A 19,314-nucleotide genomic window follows, 5' to 3' on the forward strand; every position below is an offset into this window, starting at 1 on the left:
TCAGGGTGTCCCAAGTTACTGGAGTGTTAGTAAGGAGGAGGAGTTTTGTCCCTCCAGAGTTGCCGTAGGGCTGTGACGTAGGGTGTGTGTGGTTGTGGAAGGAGGTGTGTGATGTTGACATTAAAGAAGCGGTGGCTACCGAACCTGCTCTAATGTCTCCCATTTATTATTTTATTAGATAAGTACACTGTATAGTCGAACCCAGGACACTCGGCTACACTGCTAATATGTAGCATCATTTGAAGTCACCCGCTAGACAATGAAGAGGGCTTACTCCGCACGTCAATATCTCCGTTCCAGATCAACACCGTATGAAAAAAAGAGTGATTTTTTTTAGTTGTGATTTCCTTCTCTGCATGAAAGTTTAAAAGTAGCATATATTAATGCAGTATGAAGAAGAATGTTTTAATGTAGACACATAGAATCATCATACTGCTGTGATTATATGCATCAAGTGTTCATTCAAGGCTAAGGCAAAAATATCCACATATATATCGTGTATCGCGATATGGCCTTAAAATATCGGGATATTAAAAAAAGGCAATATCGCCCAGCTCTAATGTCACGACGTGACATCATGCCCGTTAAAAATGATAATAATACCATATTTTTCGGACTATAAATCGCAGTTTTTTTCATAGTTTGGCCGGCGGTGCGACTTATACTCAGGAGCGACTTATGTGTGAAATGATTAACACATTAGCGTAAAATATCAAATAATATTATTTATCTCATTCACGTAAGAGACTAGACGTATACGATTTCATGGGATTTAGCGATTAGGAGTGACAGATTGTTTGGTAAACGTATAGCATGTTCTATATGTTATAGTTATTTGAATGACCCTTACCATAATATGTTACGTTAACATACCAGTTGGTTATTTATGCCTCATATAACGTACACTTATTCAGCCTGTTGTTCACTATTCTTTATTTATTTTAAATTGCCTTTCAAATGTCTATTCTTGCTGTTGGCTTTTATCAAATACATTTCCCCAAAATATGCGACTTATACTCCAGAACGACTTATATGCAGGCATGTGATTTGACCACAATGAAAAAGACTGAAAAAATTTCCGGGGGTCTGGGGGACGAAGGCCCCCAGTCAGGTCCAGGGTGGGGGGACAAGGGGGGCGATGCCCCCCGAAGCTCCTGGTTTTTCACCAATTTAACATGCTAAAATTAACAAAGACAGCACCATTTGAAGAAAATATTTTAGTGTTTAAAGACATGAAAACATCATTAATAGAACATACCTTGCTTCAAGTTGTTTCATATATTTTTGCCGTTTCGCATGTACTTCCAAAGCCTTGAAACCTCGTGATCCATAGTCAATATTATCATGACACCACGTGCACAAAACCTTTCCGGGACGATCGATTTTCCGAATAAAATCACCGAACAAAGTCGTAACTTCCTTCTTCCCAACAGTATCCGTGATTTCCCTTTCCATCGAAACTTATTTTTGACATGTTTATCAATTTCTTTTACTCGTAAAGCGTCCTTTCTCTCGAGAACCGACATTGTTTACATATGGAAAATGGCGGTAATAACCATTATGAATGATGACGTTATTAACGTCATCATTCATAACAGATGTCCTGATTGGTCACAAGGAACATATCGACCAATCAACTACGGCGTAATATAAACTACGTCTCGAATCTTGATTTAGGGTCGGAAAAACGGGAGATAATTTTTTTTTCTTTCCCGAGATTAAAAAAGACGGAATTCCGACTTTAGACGGAAAAATCACATGCTTGTATATGTTTTTTTCCTTCTTTATTATGCATTTTCGGCCGGTGCGACTTATACTCCGAAAAATACGGTAATAAATTGTGAGCTGGTACTTTTCAAACAGAGTATAGTACCGTTTTTGATTCATTAGCACCGTGATACCTAGTACCGGTATATTGTACACATACTTGCCAACCCTCCCGGATTTTCCGGGAGACTCCCGGAATTCAGCGGCTCTCCCGAAAACCTCCCGGGACAAATTTTCTCCCAAAAATCTCCCGAAATTCAGGCAGAGCTGGAGGCCACGCCCCCTCCAGCTCCATACAGACCTGAGTGACGTGTTGACAGCCTGTTCTCACGTCCGCTTTCCCACAATATATACAGCTAATGATGGAGGGCGAGTTCTTGGTTTCTTATGTGGGTTTTTTGTTAGGCAGTTTCATTAACGTCCTCCCAGCGTGGCAACAACACACAACAACAGCAGTCAAGTTTCCGCCTACCGTAAAGCAGTTTGTCTGCCGTAAACAGCAATGTTGTGACACTTTTAAACAGGACAATACTGCCATCTACTGTACATGCATATGTGACCCACCCATAATGTGTCACATTTTTGTGTTGATTTATGTATTTTATTTTGTGGTTTGAATTCGTTTTTGGAGCTGTCATTACACATTTATCAGTATTCACATTGGTCAGTAGGGGGCAGTAGGGTGTTTCTTCCCAATTGAATGCTATCACCTGCAGACCGGAAGTGTCTTATCATTCTGATGAGCGCGACCAGTCTGTGAACAATTGAAACGTCCTGTGTGCTTTTTCCTCCTGTATAACAGGTTAGTTTTGGTGAATCAACTCACTGAATAATATCCATGTGATCTTTATAAGTACACATTCTGATGGTGGAGCCTAACTCTAAAGTGTTTGTGAGTTGTAGTTTGTATTTGTGAATGAATCCAGTGCACAGCTGCAGTAATCAATACAAAAAGGCGACGTGAGTGCGCAATGTTTATATAAGAACTTCTGATCCTAATTCAGACTCCCAAATTAGAGCTCCCATTTTCTTATTGATTTTATAATGTATATTTGTATAATGTGTGTGTTCTGAAATAGTGACAGAGAAAAGAACAAGGATGGACAATTCAACCCTTAACTCAACAATGAGTAGAGGAGTGTTATGTGTGTGCATATGTGTAAATAAATGAACACTGAAATTCAAGTATTTCTTTTATTTATTTATATATATATATATATATATGTAATTAAAAAAAAAATATATATATACATATATATATATATATATATATATATATATATATATACATACATATACATATATATATATACATGTAATAAAATATATATATATATATATATATATATATATATAGCTAGAATTCACTGAAAGTCAATACATACATACATATATATATATATATGTAATAAAATATATATATATATAGCTAGAATTCAGTGAAAGTCAAGTATTTCTTATATATATATATATCTTAACCACGCCCCCCGCCCCCCCCCCCCCCCCCACCTCCCGAAATCGGAGGTCTCAAGGTTGGCAAGTATGATTGTACAACCCTACTTTGTTGTGAAAGACCCCTTGAAGAAGAAAATATTTAAAATGATTGGAATCATACATATAATAATACATTAATAACCTACTTCAATGGACGCGTATTATTTCTTTAATTTTGCCCGCCACTTGGTAGTGACTTACCCATATCTTTGAGGGGCTCTACAACTTCCCACTTGGGGTCCGACCTGAAGAACATGGAGACCTGCTGCAGGGCGATCTCTGACACACAGACACAAAAAGCATGTCAATAATAACAAGAGCAGGTCAATGACTCGTTGATATTTTACACCTGCTTCACTTCTTTTTGCACTAGAATGAAACACTGAAAATGAATGTCTGATTTTTTTCCACTAAAAGCAACCAACCTGAGTAGTTGTCAGCGTAGTTGTTTGGGTCCAGGAACTTCTTGACAGGCAGAGCGCTGCAGAGCAAAGGATGCTGGGTAACGGCGTCCAGGTAGGCCTGTAGGCCTCGCTGCCTTTCAGCTATGAACTCCCGGTCCATGTTTCCTAGCAGCTTCTTAGGCGGGAGAGGAAGACTGATGGCGCACACCTGCACAGCACCGTCCGTATTGTTCACACTCTTTCATAATCAAGATGTTTGTTTTTAATGCGTAGGCCCGAAACAGGAAGTGAACAGGAAAAAACTCAGCAGAAATACTCCAAGCATCCTGTTCTAGGACTGAAACCAAGACGCTCTGCTTTCCTTCTTGCATTCATTGGTGTATTATTATTAACTAGAGAAAAAAAATCCCCCAAGAAATTGTGATTGGCCTGCAATCTGTGCAGTGAACCTCTCGCTTGGTGTTGGTTGAAGCTAAAAAGCAAGCAATAAACGTTAACATGCCAACGTTACTGTAGTTTCCTAATGAAGCCTTACCTTGACGCTCCCCTACTTTATCCTGCTCCCGCTTGCTGCGGCAACAACAAACAAAACTCCAGACGTTCTTCTTCGTTTTGTATCGTTTACGGTACTTGTCAACTTAATCCTTCAAAAACGTCAAACAATAACGATGTGGGAACAAATGAATGGCAAAATAAAGTGAGTTTGTTACAGTAAGAGTAAGGTAAAAAAAACTGTGGCTCGATTCCACCATACCTGACTGCCATTACCCATAATACATTGTGTCCAAACCTTATTATATATATATGCAATTAAACACTTACGTAATCTTCACTGTATTAAAGCAGTATAAAATAGTATGTCATCAAATTATTCAGACAAATGTAATAATTACAGATAAAGTGTACCTTATAATTATTCTAAGCATGCAATATATACATTTTCGTATTATGCAAATAAAGTAAATACCGTATTTTTCGGAGTATAAGTTGCACCGGCCGAATATGCATAATAAGGAAGGAAAAAAACATATATAAGTCGCATTTTTTGGGGAAATTTATTTGATAAAAGCCAACAGCAAGAATAGACATTTGAAAGGCAATTTAAAATAAATAAAGAATAGTGAACAACAGGCTGAATAAGTGTACGTTATATGAGGCATAAATAACCAACTGGTATGTTAACGTAACATATTATGGTAAGAGTCATTCAAATAACTATAACATATAGAACATGCTATACGTTTACCAAACAATCTGTCACTCCTAATCGCTAAATCCCGTGAAATCTTATACGTCTAGTCTCTTACATGAATGAGCTAATTGATATTTTACGGTAATGTGTTAATAATTTCACACATAAGTCGCTCCTGAGTATAAGTCGCACCCGCGGCCAAACTATGAAAAAAACTGCGACTTATTGACCGAAAAATACGGTAGTCCCATTTTGGCTGAATAAACAAAGCACTTTCCATAAAATGTAAATTAACTTAAACAGCATTTAGGCTCCTACAGTTACCTTGTTATACTGGGAACAGTTAGCTCACTTGCAAGCAGTAGACATGTCTCAAAAGCCATGGATTTTAGGTTAATACAAATAAAAATTTAAAAAATAGGGACGGCGTGGCGCAGTGGGAGAGTGGCCGTGCGCAACCCGAGGGTCCCTGGTTCAATCCCCACCTAGTACCAACCTCGTCATGTCCGTTGTGTCCTGAGCAAGACACTTCACCCTTGCTCCTGATGGGTGCTGGTTAGCGCCTTGCATGGCAGCTCCCTCCATCAGTGTGTGAATGTGTGTGTGAATGGTAAATGTGGAAGTAGTGTCAAAGCGCTTTGAGTACCTTGAAGGTAGAAAAGCGCTATACAAGTACAACCCATTTATTTATTTATTTATTTAAAAATTCAAAAAAATGATGGCATTAAACATTAGCATGTTAACTTAAGAGACGTTAACATACTTCTAAAATGGCGCCAAGTGTCAGAATCCATGATTTTTAGGTTTAAACATTAGCAAAAAAAAAAACTAGCATAAAACGTTAGAATGCTAATAATAAAAGAAGTTAGCATATGTCCAAAATGGCGCCAAGTATCAACATTAATACATTTTAGGTTTAAATATTAGCAAAAAGCTAGCATAAAACGTTACCATGCTAATGTTAGCATGCTGACAGGACAGGAAAAGTTACTATACTTCTAAGATTGCGCCAAGTATCAAAATTCATAGTTATTTTTTTAGGTTTAAACATACAAAATTAGCTAAAAACTGGCATAAAACATTAGAATGTTAATAAAGAAGAAGTTAGCATAAATCCAAAATAGCGACAATTATCAAAATTCATTAATTTTTGTTTTAAACATCAAAAAATAGCTAAAAAGCTAGCAAAAACCTTTAGCATGCTACCATAAGTATGATGACATTAGAAAAGTTAGATTCGATTCAATATCGATTCTTGGGGTCACGATTCGATTCAAAATCGATTTTTTTTTTCAATTCAACACGATTCTCGATTCAAAAACGATATTTTCCCCATTCAAAAGGATTGTCTATTCATTCAATACATAGGATTTCAGCAGGATCTACCCCAGTCTGCTGACATGCAAGCAGAGTAGTAGATTTTTGTAAAAAGCTTTTATAATTGTAAAGGACAATGTTTTTTATCAACTGATTGCAATAATGTAAATTTGTTTTAACTATTAAATGAACCAAAAATATGACTTATTTTATCTTTGTGAAAATATTGGACACAGTGTGTTGTCAAGCTTATGAGATGCGATGCAAGTGTAAGCCACTGTGACACTATTGTTCTTTTTTGATTTTATTTTTTTAAATGTCTAATGATAATGTCAATGAGGGATTTTTAAGACTAGACTAGACTTCCTTTTTATTGTCATTCAAATTTGAACTTCACAGTACAGATAAGAGCGAAATTTTGTTACATAAGCTCATGGTAGTGCAGGATAAAAGAGCAATAAGGTGCATATATAAATAAATAAATAAATAAATATATATATATATATATATATATATATATATATATATATATATATATATATATATATATATATATATATTTGTGTGTGAATGTAAGTGTGAATGTTGTCTGTCTATCTGTGTTGGCCCTGCGATGAGGTGGCGACTTATCCAGGGTGTACCCCACCTTCCGCCCGAATGCAGCTGAGATAGGCTCCAGCACCTCCCGCGACCCCAAAAGGGACAAGCGGTAGAAAATGGATGGATGGATATGTATGTATGTACATACATACATACATACATATATGTACGTACATATATACACACACACATATACATATATATATATATATATATATATATACATATATATATATATATATATATATATATATATATATATATATATATATATACACATATATATATATACCGTATATATACATATATATATATATATATATATATATATATATATATATATACATACATATATATACATATATATACACACACACACACACACACACACACACACACACACACACACACACACATAAATAAAACCTATACAACCTACTCAGTGGCCTAGTGGTTAGAGTGTCCGCCCTGAGATGGGTAGGTCGTGAGTTCAAAACCCCGGCCGAGTCATACCTAAGACTATAAAAATGGGAGCCATTACCTCCCTGCTTGGCACTCGGCATCAAGGGTTGGAATTGGGGGTTAAATCACCAAAAATGATTCCCGGGTGCGGCCACCTCTGCTGCTCACTGCTCCCCTCACCTCCCAGGGGGTGATCAAGGGTGATGGGTCAAATGCAGAGGACAAATTTCACCACACCTAGTGTGTGTGTGACAATCATTGGTACTTTAACTTTAACTTAAGTTACTTTAACTTTTAACTTATTAGATGGTATCAAGATAGTATCATATTTCAGTGTTTAAGTTTATGTGAATGAAATGAGCAAACATGCGAGTACAAAACATTACCATGCTATTATAGGCGAAGTCAGCATACTTCTAAGCGCAATATAAACAATGTTCATTGAGTAACTCACAAGGCAGCATTGTTTGGTAATGGTGGCACAAAAACATGTCAAACTCACCATCAGGTTGTTGTTGAGCACGTCGAAGTCACTGTAGCGCCGTATTACCTGCCACACACACACACACACACACACACACACACACACACACACACACACACACACACACACACACACACACACACACACACACACACACACACACACACACACACACACACACACACACACTTACACTAAACCATTCGGATCAGGTGACGTTTGTGCGATGTTTCTACCTGCCAGCTGTTGTCCGAGGACACACCCCTCTGGACACGGATGATGTACTCCTGCACACAGGACACACATTCATGGATGGAATAACAACATTTGTATTGGAACTGGATGATATTAAAAGACAGTAGTTCTCCGTTGTTAGAATAATTATGTGTAAGTTATCACACAACTCTTATGCTTAAAGGCCGTTGCTATAGTTATTATCAATTGTGCTGAATTTGTACTTTTCTATCTGTGCAAAGGGACAACTTGCAATCTTGGATTGCAGTCGTCTCGTATCAGTGTTTGTGTCCAGAACATCGAGTACCGTGACGCAGACAAAGCAGTGACAGGGCGATATCGCGAGTGTCAGCACATTTCCATTTCTGAATAATCATATACCGGTATTGTGTCTAACTGGGGCTGCTGAAATTACCCCACTTCCTTCAGAAGCAGCCTCAGTGATGTAACCAGGGACCTCCTGAATAAATAGAGCACGTGGGAGTGTACCTTAGAGCAGTGTTTTTCAACCACTGTGCCGCGGCACACTCGTGTGCCGTGGGATACAGTCTGGTGTGCCGTGGGAGATTATCTAATTTCACCTAATTGTGTTAAAAATCTTTTTTGCAAACCAGTAATTATAGTCTGCAAACGATGTGTTGTTGTTGAGTGTCGGTGCTGTCTAGAGCTCGGCAGAGTAACCGTGTAATACTCTTCCATATCAGTAGGTGGCAGCCGGTAGCTAATTGCTTTGTAGATGTCGGAAACAGCGGGAGGCAGCGTGCAGGTAAAAAGGTATCTAATGCTTAAACCAAAAATAAACAAAAGGTGAGTGCCCCTAAGAAAAGGCATTGAAGCTTAGGAAAGGCTACGCAGAACCAAACTAAAACTGAACTGGCTACAAAGTAAACGAAAACAGAATGCTGGACGACAGCAAAGACTTACTGTGGAGCAAAGACAATGTACATCCGAACATGACTTGAAAATCAACAATGTCCCCACAAAGAAGGATAAAAACAACTGAAATATTCTTGATTGCTAAAGCAAAGTAGATGCGGGAAATATCGCTCAAAGGAAGACATGAAACTGCGACAGGAAAATACCAAAAAAAGAGAAAAAGCCACCAAAATAGGAGTGCACGACAAAAACTAAAACACTACACACAGGAAAACAGCAAAAAACTCTAAATAAGTCAGGGGGTGATGTGACAGGTGTTGACAGTACACCTACTTTGAGACATGCTTGGTTATGGTTTAAAGTCATATCCAACAATTGCGACAACTACTCTTTACTCTCAACTGAGATACATTTTTTAACGATTTCTGCTGGTGGTGTGCCTCTGGATTTTTTCAACGCAAAAAATGTGCCTAGGCTCAAAAAAGGTTGAAAAACACTGCCTTAGAGCGTAGGTTGGATCTGTAACTAAGAGTACAGCCCAATACATCTCTCCTCATTGAGCTAAATTGAACTCTGTCTCTGCATGATTCCTTGCTTCTTGTCTGTTTAATAGATGTCATCAGTGTTTGAACCTGACATCTATGAGGCCCTTTAAGCATAAATACACGTTAATCAATCAATCAATCAATCAATCAATCTTTATTTATATAGCCCTAAATCACAAGTGTCTCAAAGGGCTGCACAAGCCACAACGACATCCTCGGTACAAAGCCCACATACGGGCAAGGAAAAACTCACCCCAGTGGGACGTCGATGTGAATGACTATGAGAAACCTTGGAGAGGACCGCATATGTGGGTAACCCCCCCCCCCCCCCCCCCTCTAGGGGGGGGGGGGGGTTACCCACATAAATATTACCACATAAATATTACCCATTAAAGTGTTTTCCCACACGTCAATCAAGTCATTTTCCTTGCTCTCAGTCAAACTTGGGCACATTCCAGTTTGTTGCTGGAATAATCCCCAATTATTCATACGAAGGTCCTGAGTAGTCTTGGGTTCAATCCCGGGTTCAATCCCGGGCTCGGGATCTTTCTGTGTGGAGTTTGCATGTTCTCCCCGTGACTGCGTGGGTTCCCTCCGGGTACTCCGGCTTCCTCCCACTTCCAAAGACATGCACCTGGGGATAAGTTGATTGGCAACACTAAAATTGGCCCTAGTGTGTGAATGTTGTCCGTCTATCTGTGTTGGCCCTGCGATGAGATGGCGACTTGTCCAGGGTGTACCCCGCCTTCCGCCCGATTGTAGCTGAGATTGGCTCCAGCACCCCCCGCGACTCCAAAGGGAATAAGCGGTAGAAAATGGATGGATATTCATGAGAGCTGAGCTGCTTTCACAACAACCATGATGTCACTTCCTGCCTGCCTCCTCTCAAATGACTCATCTGCAACTTTTTTTTCTCCCTTTGGGGGAAGAACACGTTTTTTGTGCCACCTAAAAACATTCAACGTTGTGTAAAGTTTTCCCACAGAGAAGCTATTTTAACTTTTCTTTTATTTAATAAGATGCTTATTATTTGACTAAATATGTAGTTCATTATAGATAAAATGTATTATTAAAAATATTTCCAATCTGTACTGTAAAGTTCAAATTTGAATGACAATAAAGGGAAGTCTAAATCTATATCTAAGTCTAATCCCAGTCACAAATTAGTCAATTTTTATCTACAAGTTTTACCTTTTAGAACAAAAATATTTACTAACCACCATAATAGTTAAAGGGGTGTAACATTCAGACAAATAATTATGGAGGTTAATTTGTGTCTTTGTTACAAAAGCTTTTTTTGACACTTGATTTATGTAACTGGATTTGTTGCGTTTAAATTTTGTGAACTGATTTTTTTATTGATCAAATTGTGCTGACATTTTCATTCAAAAGGAAATGTGTGTGTTTAAAAATTAGGTGTAAAAGAATTCAATGTAAAAAAAATTATGTGCTGAAAAATGTTTAAAAAATTCAGTGCTGCAAAAATTCAGTGTTTCAAATTTCAGTGTAAAGAAATGTAGTGCTGAAAAATTATGTAGATAAGAATTCAGTGTTTAAAAATCAGTGGAAAAAATGTAGAGCTGAAAAATTCAGTGGGAAAAATTCAGGGTTTAAAAATTCCCTCTATAAGAATTAAGGGTTTAAAAATTCAGAGTAAAAAATTCAGTGCTAAAAAATTAAATGTTTAAAAATTCTGTGTAAATAATTCAGTGCTGTTTGATGTGAAGTAATAGGTCTATAATTCATAACATTGATTTTGAATCATTATTATTTTTTGAGCCATGACAGCTAACAGTTTGTCTTACTAGAGCCAATTTTTTTAAACTTTCAACACTTAAGTCTCTAGAAAAGTTTGTATTATTTTTCATGTTTGTTTGATTCACTTTTTGTCAAAGAAAACTGTTTCTCCTTGTATGGCAAACACACAAAATATGCAATATTTTCCCAAAAAAAATATTTCAAAGTGTAATGTTTGATGTGAAGTAATAGGTCTATAATTCATAACATCGATTTAGATCCATTATTATTTTTTGAGCAGTGACAGCTAACAGTTTGTCTTACTAGAGTCAACATTGCCACTTTTTCTCGTTACATTTCACCTGTTTGCTCTTTTTTTATATTTTGTTTTGTTTGTGTCACCGGTTGTTAAAAAAAGGCCTCCGGACCACATTTTGGACACCCAGATTTAAGGATTATTATTGTTAAATTGCCATTCATTTCCAATGTCAATCAACACTGAGAATATTGCAGTCATATTTCTTTGTTTTGAATCTAATAAGTGTTAAAAATAAGTTATACTTTTTTTTTTCTTCTTTTTTTTTTTTTGACTTTCAACACTTAAGTTTCTAGAAAAGCTCTGTCAGTTATAAGTTTTTATTATTTTTCATATTTTATTCACTTTTTTAAAAAAAAGACAATTGTGTTTCTTATATGGCAAAGACACAAAATATGCAATATGTTCCCCAAACAATATTTCAAAGTGTAATGTTTGATGTGAAGTAATAGGTCTATAAGTCATAACAACATTGATTTTGATTCATTATTATTTTTTGAGCAATGACAGCTATCAGTTTGTCTTACTAGAGTCTACATTGCCACTTTTTTTCGTTACATTTCACCTGTTTGCTCTTTTTTTATGTTTTGTTTGGACACCCAGATTTAAGGATTAATATTTTTAAATTGCTATTCCTTTCCTATGTCAATCAACACTGAGAATATTGCAAAGTCATATTTTTTTGTTTTGAATCTAATAAGCGTTAAGAACAAGTCATACTTTTTTTTTCTTTCAACGCTTACGTTTCTAGAAAAGCTCTGTCAATTATAAGTTTTTATTATTTTTCATATTTTATTCACTTTTTGTCAAAGAAAATTGTGTTTCTTATATGGCAAACACACAAAATATACAATATTTTCCCCAAAAAATATTTCAAAGTGGAATGTTTGATGTGAAGTAATAGGTCTATAAGTCATAACAACATTGATTTTGATTCATTATTATTTTTTGAGCAATGACAACTAACAGTTTGTCTTACTAGAGTCAACTTTCTTTTGTTACATTTCACCTCTTTGCTCTTTTTTATGGTTTGTTTGGTATGTGTTTTTGTTTGGACACCCAGATTTAAGCATTATTATTGTTAAATTGCTATTCCCTTTCCAATGTCAATCAACACTGAGAATATTGCAGTCATATTTCTTTGTTTTGAATCTAATAAGTTTTAAAAATAGATCGTACTTTTTTCTTTTTTTTTTTTTACTTTCAACGCTTACGTTTCTAGAAAAGCTCTGTCAATTATACGTTTTTATTATTTTTCATATTTTATTCAGTTTTTGTCAAAGAAAATTGTGTTTCCTTAAATGGCAAACACAAAATATGCAATATTTTCCCCAAAAAATATTTCAAAGTGTAATGTTTGATGTGAAGTAATAGGTCTATAATTCATAACAACATTAATTTTGATTCATTATTATTTTTTGAGCAATGACAGCTAACAGTTTGTCTTACTAGAGTCAACTTTCTTTTGTTACATTTCACCTCTTTGCTCTTTTTTTATGGTTTGTTTGGTATGTGTTTTTGTTTGGACACCCAGATTTAAGGATTATTATTGTTAAATTGCTATTCCCTTTCCAATGTCAATCAACACTGAGAATATTGCAGTCATATTTCTTTGTTTTGAATCTAATAAGTTTTAAAAATAGATCGTACTTTTTTCTTTTTTTTTTTACTTTCAACGCTTACGTTTCTAGAAAAACTGTCAATTATACGTTTTTATTATTTTTCATATTTTATTCAGTTTTTGTCAAAGAAAATTGTGTTTCCTTAAATGGCAAACACACAAAATATGCAATATTTTCCCCAAAAAATATTTCAAAGTGGAATGTTTGATGTGAAGTAATAGGTCTATAATTCATAACAACATTAATTTTGATTCATTATTATTTTTTGAGCAATGACAGCTAACAGTTTGTCTTACTAGAGTCAACATTGCCACTTTTTCTCGTTACATTACACCTGTTTGCTCTTTTTTTATGTTTTGGTTTTTTTTGGACACCCAGATTTAAGCATTATTATTGTTAAATTGCTATTCCTTTCCAATGTCAATCAACACTGAGAATATTGCAGTCATATTTCTTTGTTTTGAATCTAATAAGTGTTAAAAATAAGTCATACTTTTTTTTTTTTAAATGTACTTTCAATGCTTAAGTTTCTAGAAAAGCTCTGTCAATTATAAGTTTATTATTTTTCATATTTTATTCACTTTTTGTTAAAGAAAATTGTGCTTCTTATATGGCAAACACACAGAACATGCAATATTTTCCCCAAAAAATATTTCAAAGTGGAATGTTTGATGTGAAGTAATAGGTCTATAAGTCATAACAACATTGATTTTGATTCATTATTATTTTTTGAGCAATGACAACTAACAGTTTGTCTTACTAGAGTCAACTTTCTTTTGTTACATTTCACCTCTTTGCTCTTTTTTTATGGTTTGTTTGGTATGTGTTTTTGTTTGGACACCCAGATTTAAGCATTATTATTGTTAAATTGCTATTCCTTTCCAATGTCAATCAACACTGAGAATATTGCAGTCATATTTCTTTGTTTTGAATCTAATAAGTGTTAAAAAATAAGTCATACTTTTTTTTTTTAAATGTACTTTCAATGCTTAAGTTTCTAGAAAAGCTCTGTCAATTATAAGTTTATTATTTTTCATATTTTATTCACTTTTTGTTAAAGAAAATTGTGCTTCTTATAAGGCAAACACACAGAACATGCAATATTTCCCCAAAAATATTTCAAAGTGTAATGTTTGATGTGAAGTAATAGGTCTATAAGTCATAACAACATTGATTTTGATTCATTATTATTTTTTGAGCAATGACAGCTAACAGTTTGTCTTACTAGAGTCAACATTGCCACTTTTTCTCGTTACATTACACCTGTTTGCTCTTTTTTTATGTTTTTGTTTTTTTTGAACACCCAGATTTAAGCATTATTATTGTTAAATTGCTATTCCTTTCCAATGTCAATCAACACTGAGAATATTGCAGTCATATTTCTTTGTTTTGAATCTAATAAGTGTTAAAAATAAGTCATACTTTTTTTTTTAAATGTACTTTCAATGCTTAAGTTTCTAGAAAAGCTCTGTCAATTATAAGTTTATTATTTTTCATATTTTATTCACTTTTTGTTAAAGAAAATTGTGCTTCTTATATGGCAAACACACAGAACATGCAATATTTTCCCCAAAAATATTTCAAAGTGGAATGTTTGATGTGAAGTAATAGGTCTATAATTCATGACAACATTGATTTTGATTCATTATTATTATTTGAGCAATGACAGCTTGTCTTACTAGAGTCAACATTGCCACTTTTTCTCGTTACATTTCACCTGTTTGCTCTTTTTTTATGGTTTGTTTGGTATGTGTTTTTGTTTGGACACCCAGATTTAAGGATTATTATTGTTAAATTCCTATTCCCTTTCCAATGTCAATCAAAACTGAGAATATTGCAAAGTCATGTCTTTGTTTTGAATCTAATAAGTGTTAAAAGTAAGTCATACTTTTATTTATTTTTTAACTTCAACACTTAAGTCTCTAGAAAAGATCAACTTCAGATCTGTCAATTATAAGTTTTTATTATTTTTCATGTTTGCTTTTTTCACTTTTTGTCAAAGAAAATATGCAAAATTTTACCCAAAAAAATATTTCAAAGTGGAATGTTTGATGTGAAGTAATAGGTCTATAATTCATAACAACATCGATTTTGATTCATTATTATTTTTTGAGCAATGACAGCTAACAGTTTGTCTTACTAGAGTCAACATTGCCACTTTTTTTCGTTACATTTCACCTGTTTGCTCTTTTTTTATGTTTTGTTTGGACACCCACATTTAAGGATTATTATTTTTAAATTGCTATTCCTTTCCTATGTCAATCAACACTGAGAATATCATATTTTTTTGTTTTGGATCTAATAAATGTTAAAAATAAGTCATACTTTTTTTTTTTACTTTCAACACTTAAGTCTCTACAAAAGTTTGTATTATTTTTCATGTTTGTTTGATTCACTTTTTGTCAAAGAAAATTGTGTTTCTTATATGGCAAACACACAAAACATGCAATATTTTCCCTTAAAAAATATTTCAAAGTGGAATGTTTGATGTGAAGTAATAGGTCTATAATTCATAACAACGTTGATTTTGATTCATTATTATTTTTTGAGCAATGACAGCTAACAGTTTGTCTTACTAGACCGCTCCCAGTCTGTGTAACGCTCTCCCTGACCACCTGAGGGCACCACAGACTGTGGATGCTTTTAAAAAACGCCTAAAAACCCTTCTTTTTAAAAAAGCCTTTTTTTTTAGATGTATGCATACTAGTTTTAGCTATTTGGCTGTTCTAGTTTTTTTTTTTTTTTTTATTATTATCTTTTTTTTTTTTTATACACTGTAGCACTTTGAGGTTGTTTACTCAATGTAAAGTGCTTTTTACAAATAAAATCTATTATTATTATTATTATTGTTATAAGAGTCAACATTGCCACTTGTTTTCATTACATTTCACCTGTTTGCTCTTTTTTTATGTTTTGTTTGGTTTGTATTTTTGTTTGGACACCCAGATTTAAGGATTATTATTGTTAAATTGCTATTCCTTTTCCAATGTCAATCAACACTGAGAATATTGCAGTCATATTTCTTTGTTTTGGATCTAATAAATGTTAAGTCATACTTTTTATTATTTTTTTATTTTACTTTCAACGCTTAAGTCTCTAGAAAAGTTTTTATTTTTCATGTTTGTTTGATTAACTTTCTGTCAAAGAAAAGTGTGTTTCTTATATGGCAAACACACAAAATATGCAAATTTCCCCCCCAAAAAATGTCAAAGTGGAATGTTTGATGTGAAGTGATAGGTCTATAATTCATAACAACATTGATTTTGATTCATTATTATTTTTTGAGCATTTTTTATGTTTTGTTTGGTTTGTATTTTTGTTTGGACAACCAGATTTAAGGATTATTATCGTTAAATTGCTATTCCCTTTCCACTGTCAATCAACACTGAGAATATTGCAGTCATATTTCTTTGTTTTTAATCTAATAAGTGTTAAAAACAAGTCATACTTTTTTTTGACTTTCAACGCTTAAGTCTCTAGAAAAGTTTTTATTTTTCATGTTTGTTTGATTCACTTTTTGTCAAAGAAAAGTGTGTTTATTATATGGCAAACACACAAAATATGCAATTTTTTTCCCCAAAAAATATGTCAAAGTGGAATGTTTGATGTGAAGTGATAGGTCTATAATTCATAACAACATTGATTTTGATTCATTATTATTTTTTGAGCATTTTTTATGTTTTGTTTGGTTTGTATTTTTGTTTGGACAACCAGATTTAAGGATGATTATCGTTAAATTGCTATTCCCTTTCCACTGTCAATCAACACTGAGAATATTGCAGTCATATTTCTTTGTTTTTAATCTAATAAGTGTTAAAAACAAGTCATACTTTTTTTTGACTTTCAACGCTTAAGTCTCTAGAAAAGTTTTTATTTTTCATGTTTGTTTGATTCACTTTTTGTCAAAGAAAAGTGTGTTTATTATATGGCAAACACACAAAATATGCAATTTTTTCCCCAAAAAATATTTCAAAGTGGAATGTTTGATGTGAAGTAATAGGTCTATAATTCATAACAACATTGATTTTGATTCATTATTATTTTTTGAGCATTTTTTATGTTTTGTTTGGTTTGCATTTTTGTTTGGACACCCAGATTTAAGGATTATTATCGTTAAATTGCTATTCCCTTTCCAAAGTCCATCAACACTGAGAATATTGCAAAGTCATATTTCTTTTGTTTTGAATCTACCAAGCTAGACCAGGTTAGGTCAAGAAGTAGCCTGCGAGTGGACAACTTCCGGTGTTTACCTGTGACAATAAAATCATGAAAAAACACGTCACAGTTCATGTCCAACACCGACATACGGTAAGACTGGTTTAATTTACCTGGATATTTATAAATTAAAAAAAATACATGAGTACGTTTAAGGTTAAAATAACGTTAGGATAGTCATTAGCGTTAGCATGCTAAGCTAACTGTCATGCAGCCTCAGCTGATTTTACTTAAAGCGTGTGCGTCCATTATCGGACACGGGGACGCCAGAAGCCCCGCGAAAAGCTTAAAAGCCACCATATTTAGCCGAGACAACTGTAATAATGATATGGTGCTTTAATAGCATCCCGACTATGAGGGCGAAAGTGGGGCTGGTTTGAAAGAAGCTTCAATGGAACTCACATCCACACTTCCGGGAAATTGCTTCATCACAGAGTCAACAATTCAACCGCAGTTTGTGTCACAAACAACCGCGTCGTTCCTGCCTGGGTTATTTATTTATTTATTTAATTTGTTGACAGTTGTGTTAATAACGTCCGTTAACGGTTGTGAACACGCCGAAGGTGAGCGGGACTCACCGTGTGAGACTGCAGCTTCTGGCTGGCTTCGATCGCCGCCGTCAGCGGGACAGTGTCGTCCAACACGAGCCTCCTCGGGGCCGGCTTATCCAGGAAAGACATCCCGAAGGAGGGAACCGGCGAAGTGTGGATAAACAGCCGCCGGACTGTCAGCTTTTTTTTTTGCCACTGGGCGAGCGGAATCGAACCCGGAGCTCGGCTGGAGGGGGGGAAAGTGCAGTTTCGCTTCGCCGTAAAGCAAGGAGGCTGGAGCGCTCGCCGTGGGTCGTTCGCAAACGACTCGGCTCTTATATTCGGCTCTTTAGGGCGAACTACTCTTTGAATGTTAAAAGTGGGGGTTTATGTCTTTTTTTCCAATGTATTTATTTTTAATTGAAGCGTGTTAACCCTTGTGTGGTGTTCGGGTCTGTGGGACCCGTTTTCATTTTTTATTAAAAGAAAAATGATACAATTATTTTTTTAAACTGAGACTCACTGACTTTGGCTCATTTTCTGTGAAGAACATATATCAGAATACATATTTAATGACCACACACACCATACACTCATACTTGCCAACCCTCCCGGATTTTCCGGGAGACTCCCGAAATTCAGTGCCTCTCCCGAAAATCTCCCGAAATTCAGGCGGAGCTGGAGGCCACGCCCCCTCCAGCTCCATGCGGACCTGAGTGACGTGTTGACAGCCTGTTCACGCGTCTGCTTTCCCACAATATAAGCAGCTAATGATCGAGGGCGAGTTCTTGGTTTCTTATGTGTGTTTATTGTTAGGCAGTTTCATTAACATCCTCCCAGCGCGGTAACAACACACAACAACAGCAGTCAAGTTTTCGTCTACCGTAAAGCAGTTTGTCTGCCGTAAACAGCAATGTTGTGACACCTTTAAACAGGACAATACTGCCATCTACTGTACATGCATATGTGACCCACCCATAATGTGTCACATTTTTGTGTTGATTTATTTATTTTATTTTGTGGTTTGAATTCGTTTTTGGAGCTGTCATTACGAATTTATCAGTATTCACATTGGTCAGTAGGGGGCAGTAGGGCGTTTCTTCCCAATTGAATGCAATCACCTGCAGACCGGAAGTGCCTTGTCATTCTGATGAGCGCGACCAGTCTGTGAACAATTGAAACGTCCTGTTTGCTTTTTCCTCCTGTATAACAGGTTAGTTTTGGTGAATCAAGTCACTGAATAATATCCATGTGATCTTTATAAGTTTAAGTACACATTCTGATGGTGGAGCCTAACTCTAAAGTGTTTGTGAGTTGTAGTTTGTATTTGTGAATGAATCCAGTGCACAGCTGCAGTAATCAATACAAAAAGGCGACGTGAGTACGCAATGTTTACATAGGAACTTCTGATCCTAATTCAGACTCCCAAATTAGAGCTCCCGTTTTCTTATTGATTTTATAATGTATATTTGTATAATGTGTGTGTTCTGAAATAGTGACAGAGAATAGAACAAGGATG

General features: G+C 35.1%; 1 protein-coding gene across 4 annotated transcripts in view; it reads right to left on the reverse strand.

Moving 5' to 3' along the window:
• pxk (PX domain containing serine/threonine kinase) overlaps positions 1 to 18,237 on the reverse strand; it is a 59,945-nt gene extending 41,708 nt beyond the window's left edge. For all 4 annotated transcript variants that reach the window (XR_012050335.1, XR_012050336.1, XM_061940783.2 and 1 more), the window contains exons 1-5: positions 17,844 to 18,237; positions 7,957 to 8,007; positions 7,739 to 7,786; positions 3,687 to 3,873; positions 3,463 to 3,540 (exon numbers count right to left, since the gene is read on the reverse strand). Coding sequence is in view for 2 of the 4 variants with exons in the window: in XM_061940783.2 (XP_061796767.2) it covers positions 3,463 to 3,540; positions 3,687 to 3,873; positions 7,739 to 7,786; positions 7,957 to 8,007; positions 17,844 to 17,945 (466 nt within the window). In the remaining 2 variants the exon portion in view is untranslated. The remainder of the gene's footprint in view (positions 1 to 3,462; positions 3,541 to 3,686; positions 3,874 to 7,738; positions 7,787 to 7,956; positions 8,008 to 17,843) is intronic.
• Between the last annotated feature and the right edge of the window lie 1,077 nt (positions 18,238 to 19,314).

The sequence above is a fragment of the Nerophis lumbriciformis genome, linkage group LG03 (assembly GCF_033978685.3).
Source record: "Nerophis lumbriciformis linkage group LG03, RoL_Nlum_v2.1, whole genome shotgun sequence".
Taxonomy (NCBI): domain Eukaryota; kingdom Metazoa; phylum Chordata; class Actinopteri; order Syngnathiformes; family Syngnathidae; genus Nerophis; species Nerophis lumbriciformis.